Genomic DNA, 7,909 nt, shown 5'->3' on the forward strand with positions numbered 1-7,909 from the left:
CAGTTTATACTTACTCTCTGTAACTCCCATTTCTCAATAAGGTGTTCCACTTCACCACCAAGAACCGTAGTATTAGAGTCATTCAAGAGCAGGAATCCATTTTTTATGTCCACAATGCCTGTCAGCTTAACTTTAGTTCCAGGTGGTGTATTCAGGCTAAGGTTAAAGAAAAAGGGTAAAAATCACACTGAAGTTCCTTGCCAAAGCCAGAATTTAGTATATTCTATGACCCAGTCAAATACTTTAAAACACACTGATAAGAAACTTACTTTTAGAAGACCAGTTATTTAGTATATATATATCACCAACGAGGAAATCAGAACCAAGTACAATACTGTCACACCTTACAAATTTATGGTTAAAATAGAGTAGAAAAGAAACTATTTTTTAAACAATGCCATTATGTACAAATATAAGAGCTTTATTTTTCACTTGAGCTTTGACTGGACGTTATAAAATTATCTGCATAGGCCCTCCCTGGTGGCCCAGCAGGTTAAAGCACAGCACTAAGAACCTAAAGCCACCTCCCCATGAGTTCGATTCCAGCCTACCCCAGAGGTGACCACATGGCACGGCAGACCTCTCCTGACCCGCCCGCTGCTCCCCTTAAGAGTGTACTTCATCAATCTACCTGTTCTGCTCCCCACTCTGTCTCTTGTGAATCCTATAACCCTCCGCATCTCTGGCCTGTACCCCAGTTCTATATGAGTAAATAAATAAATCTTTTTAAAAAAACTATCTGCATATTTTAAAATTAAATTTCAGTTTTAAAATGTGACTAGTAATACTCCTAAAGACTTAACAACTTGTGCTACTGTAATTCATAAAATAAAGCTTTTGTTGTTAATTATCTAGTTAAAAAAACAAATAAGAGTTACTTATTATAAAACATACTTTTCTGTAACAGACAAATATCAGCTTTCTGGCAAATATTCACCACAATCACTTTTCCAAATATCAGAAGCAATGTATTTATCCTCCCATCAGCCTTTTGCCATAACAATGGAAGAAACACATTCATCTCACGGTTTTATTTTAAAGAAAAAGCACATCTATCAAGTTCACACATAAAGCTCAAAATGGAAGACTAAACTTGAACACCTATGGTAAATTAGAAAATCACAGTGAAGGGTTCACATTGTTCATATTTTATTTAAAAGTCCATGAAGTCTACCATGAGTTGATATATGCAATAGCAAATCAGTGAAAGCACTAATATTACTGGCTTACTTTGAAGGCTAGTTTATAAAGTAATGATTAATAAGAATAAATACACTTCCTGTTTTTAAAGCACCAAAAATTCCATATAGCATAAATATTATTTTCTAAAAATTATTGTGAGAATTCCAATTTTAATCATTCTTAAGTCAGTATATGTAATTTATAGAACAAATGGTGATGAACAGCATTACCTTATCTTACCTAACTTAATCTAACCCTTTACTAGAGATTTCTGTGGTGGTAAATGTACCAAATGTAGGACAGTGTTTATCACACTTCTGGACCTTCAACAAACTGAAGTTGTAGTTATACTTAAGTAAAAGAAGTTTTTCCCAATACCACGCAATCAATAGACCTAGATTTTCATAACTCTGTAGTCATTCTTTACAGATAAGTAAAAAATAAACACCAAGGACATCAGAGGTAAAGTACTCTTTACCTCTAAAGAAACTACCAATGAATCATATCACTTGCATAAGACCTAAATGTGTTCTTCAATACCACTTTCAACCAAAATTTTTACAAGCTGATAAAACTGAAAAAAAATATCAAAATATAGAACATTAAAGTAGGAATAAAAAATTTTGAAAACAGATACAAATTAGAGGTATTTAAAAGGCAGTAGTTAACTTGAAAAGTTAATCTATGAACTTCTGAGCTTCTTCTGAGCGGGTTAGGAGAAGAAGATATAAACCTTTATAAGCCAAACTGACAACTTCTTTAGGGTAAACTGTAGTTTTAGTCCCACAAAAGTATAAATAGGTACTGAAATTTTAATGTAATTTTTACTACAATACCTTCAGGGCTATATCTAATTCTTATTCAAAAAGCAAGGTTTGGCTTAACTATCATTTTTTGACATTACAAAGTATCTACTCCATCTTCATTGCAATTTTAAATGAAACAAAACACAGTGAGAAGTGGGATAGGAGGTAAGATATAAGAAAGAAAAAACACCCCAGAGGAATGCAAAAACCACTTGAGATATAAATTTTATACTAGTTCTTGGATGATGTCCTCTCCAATGAGTTCTTCTATCTTCATTGTAAGAAAGCATTAATAAAACTTATTTTGAAAATAGTCTCCCAATTTCTTCATATATAAGAACAGTTCTGTAAGCTGTTATTTTTACAGCACCAAAAGTAGACAAGCTACTTCAGTGATGAGTGAATGAGTAAATGATAATAATTATTTTCAATTCCAAACCGCAAAAAAACTCAGCAAAAGACAGCATGAGAGACCCTCTTCTGGGTTGATCTTATGTTATCATTTACCTCAGAGAAATCTATACTAGTATATAAAATCAGAGAATGAGCCTTTATATGGCAAGTCTTTCTTCTCAGTCATCTGTAAACTCCCTTGTAGGGGGTCTGACTGAATTTGTCAAAGGTGGTTGGGTTTCTAAATATAGATAGAAATTCTATTCCTCAAAACAAAGACAACTTAATCATAAAGTCAATAAGCTGCAATTGGTTTCTAAAAATTAACATTTTACGAAAGCATACGTCTTCTAAGGAAGGAGCCTCCCTCACCAGAGACAGACACTGACTAAAGGAAGAAAAGAAGAAAAATCACTTGAACCTGGCATATGGACTTCAGCTAAATGTATTTCCTTCAACAAAGCGCTATCCCAAATCATCTAAATGTCACCAAATGAGACTTTCCAATCATCCTTTCTCAGGACAGTATGTCTTAGTATCTGGTATTCCTCTTTCTCATCTCTTGGGTATTGTGGTGGTGACATGCATCTGATGAAGCATGCTACTCTGTCTCTGAATCACATAAAATGTTGTAAGAATAATGTTACCTCAATTAAGGGGAAAAGAAAACCTTATTCATATGTTAGTCCCATTCCTGTCTCCTCCAAGTAAATGTTAATTTTCTGGATTCCTAATTATTTCAATTAATAAATTTATTATAAGGTACATGCCTATGTACTAGCTTCATCATCATATAAAATACTTATTGCAAAATCTTAATTCTTAACCTTCTGTACCTATGGCCATAGGTAAAGGTACTGTGACACAATTAATGCTAAATGATCACTTCAGAAGAGAAGTGTAATCTAAGAGTTTACATTAAAGCAAACTCAAAGGACCCAGAGCAAGCAAAAATGAACATATAAAATGGCAGAAAAAAAAGAAAGAAAGAAAAGAAAAGAAGTAAAAAGACTTGTAAATGTCCCATGAAAATTCCCACCTCAGAAAAATAGCTCACACTGATTGGGAACAGAATAAATGGAAAGACTTTCTTTTCCTTTTCATGGCATTTCTCCATTCCATGAAGCATATCTAAAAATCCTTCATGAAAAGAGCTAAAAAAAATGCTTTAGAAAACTTTTCCTTATCGATTTTCTCCTTCTCTTGAAAAGTGGGATGGTATAAGTATTTCTCTAGAGTCAATCATTTCCTAAGAAAATTCATTCACTATTATAGAACACAAGTAGTTATGAAGGAAGAAATACATTTCAAGCAACTTTGTTCATAATATATTCCAAGAAATTTTGTTCAATTAGCAATTTTGAATGACCTAAAATGTACTGACAAATCAAAGATTACTTTTCATGCAAGAACACCCTGAATTTCTGTTTTTACAATTAACACTTAAGCACAGAGTAACCAACCTCATTCTTAACTACTTTTCATAAGGTATAAAAAGCAATAGTTTAATTTTTTCTGAAAAATTGTAACATATACTTATAAGTTCATCTCTTCTTCTTTAAAAGTTCTTAAAATGAAATCCATGTTGAATAGCACTTTCAAACATTCTGTAAAAAATATATTAAATGAAGTGTCAATCACCTTATTTTCGACATATAACTAAATTCTACTGCTGTGCAACTTATATGACCATCAGTCATCTGTAAACGCAGCATTCTTGGTGCAGCCTGAGATTCTTCATTATCCTTTGGTGCAGCAACATTGCGAATTTTTTGAATTTGTAAAACACATGGACCTTCAAGCTGTGAAAATACAAAAGAATAAGTGTCACCTTCTAGACATAATTTTGTTTTTGGTTATAATGTTTCTTTTATCCTTTAATGTTCATACTTTACAATATCTTGTAATTTCAATTAAATATGGTCAAAATTGAAACTATATTTCATAATTAGGATTTTCAGTATTTAAAGAGATAAAATTTCAAAAGTGTCTCTTGAGATTTAAAAAATCTGTTCTGAATTTGTTTTGAGAAAGAAATGAAAAATTCAAGGAAAACAAAGAAATCTTTCTGGATTAATAGTGTTTTAGTATACATTAGATTAGTACACAGCATTAGTCTTAAGTGCTCTAGTTCAGATATAGCTTCCTTCTTACATACATTAAAAGACAATCTGGAATTACTAAACTATGTGATTTTTTTTTTTTAAGGAAGATCAACACTGCAATAGCAGTTGATAGGAGGTTTTCAATTCAAAGCATCAAGTTTAAAGTACACCCTCTTCTGGCACAGATAAATAATACACTACTCCAAAATTTAAAATATTTCAAGCTCAATAAATGTGAGCTATACTTGAGTATTTTCGCATTTCTGTTTTAAATAAGTTTAAAACTAATGTTGTTATTATATGCACTGGTAATAAGGAGAAGAAATGTTCTCTATGGCCCCATTTCACTCAACAACAAAAAATAAAACTGATGGACAAATAGCCAGTAAAGTAAAAGTTTTATGTAATAAAATTTGTATATCATACTAGGAAATAAAAATTAAATCTGCTTACATGTCTGAAAGTAAATTTACATGAAGTGATACTTTCAGTTTAAAACAATTATATCTTTACAATTATATCTTTAAGCAACAGTGTAACTACAAAGGGTTACAAACAGGCTATCTTTTCTGATGTAATTATTTACATAAAATCTTTCTGTACACATTAATTTAAAAAAGTGAAGTGATTAAGGATTATTTACTCTTAATATCTCAATTAGCCATGTCCCCAAGTTGACAAATATTTACCAATATTTTTCCTGGAAAGAAAAATTTTGTTACAAATTTTGGGTTAGAGTACACATAGCTATCTACCCTAAGATAGGTAGATTTTAAATATGCTCCCAAGTGGAGCTCAGTGCACTAGTCTCTCTTTAAAAAACTAACATTCTATCAAAAAAAAGTAGGCGGTGAAAACCAGGGTTCTCCTTGGTAAATTAGGGGCTTGTACCAAATACATGAATAAAGAGAAGAAAAGTAGGTCAAACGCATTAGGGTTGTTAAAATCAATAGCCTTGGGGAAGTAGTCCCTAAACCTGATCTAAGATTTTTCAGGTGAAATTCATATACAACTGGGAGTTTCAATGTCAAAATGTTTTTAAAAGGTTAAAAGAGGCCCTTCCTGGTGGTGCAGCGGTTAAAGCACAACACTGAGAAAGATAAAGCCACTTCCGCGATTCCCGCCTGCCCCGGAGGTGACAAGGCATGGCAGACCTCTCCTGACCCGACCGCTGCTCCCTTCAGCAGTGTACTTCGTCGATCTGCCTGTTCTGCTCCCCACTGTCTCTGGTGAAGCCTCTCGCCACCCCTCAGCCTCTGGCCTGTACCCCAGTTATGTATGAACAAATAACTAAATCTTTAAAAAAAAAAAAAAGGTTAAAAGAGAAGTACTTTCTGAATCATAAATGTTATGATATACTTCTTAGAAGATCTAAAAGTTTTTATTCACTAGGGATTCTTAAAACAAGACATTATAAATGCTTGGTAACTGAAAAGTAGACAACATAAACTTGAATACATTTTTCTAAACTTGAAAACCCTTCTAAAAAGAATAAATTTATATAGCAAAGTAACTGCACTACACATTTTTTCTCTTATTCAATCACTCAGAGTATCACAATAAAAAGAGTGGAACACCCAAGCAAAAGTAACACCTATCCAAAGTGTCTTTTCGACCTATTTCCTTTATTCTATCATTACCTCTATTTGTTCCCTGGCAGAATTTAACAAAAGAAAAAAAAAGTAAAGTTGAATAGCTTTTTTCCAATTATCAAAAGTATATGTCTAATATATATTGAAGTTACTGTTAAACGTTATGGAAGTCCTATTAATAATTACAAGTAAGCAATTGTAAAGAAAGCACAGTAAAATAAGAATTATAGTAATCTACTTTTCTGAAAAAAATAAAAGCGAATTAACTTACTAAAAGCAATACTGGCAAATTTTATTATTTAGCATAAAATATTAACATATATGTAGCATTTTATTTTAAAATCTATTTAAGATTTTTTTCAATTACTTTACTTTTTAAGTCATCTGACTTTCAGACTACTAAAGTAACCACACTTTGAATTTTAAGGCAGTGAAGCCATCTTGTGGTTGATGTTGGTATTGCCATAACTCAAGAAGGACATAGCCATTTAGAAAAATTAGATCTTTAATCACACATTTCTATTCAAAAGTGCAGCTACAACATGTCAGAATTTAGATAGAAAAAATACATACAGAACTGGAAGGCTTTATAGTTGGAGTTCCGATAGTAATGTTTAAAGTCCTCAAGTAGCAAAGTAATTTTCTCTTAACCTATATTATAAAAATAATGTCTATAGACTTAGGAAGTTAAAATTAAGAAAATATCTACAGAAAAATATTAAACTTACAGAAAATATCAAAAACATTTAAAAGTTCTATATAAATTACAGCGTTATTACATTTTTTTATCATGCTTTTCACCATGATTTTAGCTTACAAGCTGAGCTGTCATGGCCCAAATGTGACTTTTCCATCATACTTCCTTTGGTCCACAAAGTCTTATGAGGAAAAACCAAACATAAATTGTCTCCGGGAAAATCTAGCTTAGATTTGGAATTCCAGCAAAAACTGTGATCTTTTCCACTCTCATCTATTTTTTAACTTGCCGGAAACCTTTGCATCAAAGTAATGGCACATCTTATGGAGAAAATATAAGAAATGCAAAATAATGCGAAAAGAAAAATGGTAGGGGAAAAAAAAAAAACATGAGCTAAAGTACTATATTAAATTAATAGTTACACTTTTTGCCATTCTACTTTTCCCAAAACAGTGATAACTATTAACAATTACTGAGAGTTCTATATTAAAATCAAGATGATAATGTATAATAAAGGCCCCAGATTCATGTCAAAACAAGAGTTATAAATTTAATGTATCATTGATAAAAGATTTCCTCCTAACTACATACCTAAAATCTTTCTTCCCTAATCAGAGATCAGCTTTCTATTCCTTTTTAATCTCAAATCCCTAATAATGATAAAATTTTATCTAAGTCTTATTAGTTATAGTAATAACATACAGCATGTAAATACTCACTTCTGGCATCTCAGGGGAGGAAGTTTTAAGACTCCTTTCTGTATTCCTTTAACCTACCTCTAGATATAAAGACTGTTATGTGCAGGGAAATGCACAGTACATTGTTTTGAGCATCAAGCCTAGAGAATAGGTTTCTAAGAGAGTTGGAAGACACAAGATTGTTTCAAAGGAACCACACAGAAGCAAAGGATGCAACATTTAAGAAGATAGTTGTCCTCTTTCTCCTCTTACTTCTTAACTCAATGTGGCTTAAATATTGAAGCAAAAACTCTCTAATCACTTTTCTTTTGGCTTTCTCTCTTAGGAATGGTAATATCGTAGGCTGGCTTGAAGCTTAACAGAGTTACTGAGAGTAGGATTTTGGCTTGTTTTGATTTTACGTAAGAGTTACACAATAGGGGCCCTCTCTGGTGGC

General features: G+C 32.0%; 1 protein-coding gene across 4 annotated transcripts in view; it reads right to left on the reverse strand.

Moving 5' to 3' along the window:
- The window catches only part of TDRD3 (tudor domain containing 3), a 115,133-nt gene that overhangs the window by 66,091 nt on the left and 41,133 nt on the right, over positions 1-7,909 (reverse strand). For all 4 annotated transcript variants that reach the window (XM_004680108.2, XM_012723278.1, XM_012723277.1 and 1 more), the window contains exons 4-5: positions 4,023-4,183; positions 15-156 (exon numbers count right to left, since the gene is read on the reverse strand). In XM_004680108.2, coding sequence (XP_004680165.1) covers positions 15-156; positions 4,023-4,096 — 216 coding nt within the window. In that variant the 5' untranslated portion in view covers positions 4,097-4,183. The remainder of the gene's footprint in view (positions 1-14; positions 157-4,022; positions 4,184-7,909) is intronic.

Source organism: Condylura cristata, unplaced genomic scaffold, assembly GCF_000260355.1.
Source record: "Condylura cristata isolate star-nosed mole 26May11 unplaced genomic scaffold, ConCri1.0 scaffold00010, whole genome shotgun sequence".
Lineage (NCBI taxonomy): Eukaryota > Metazoa > Chordata > Mammalia > Eulipotyphla > Talpidae > Condylura > Condylura cristata.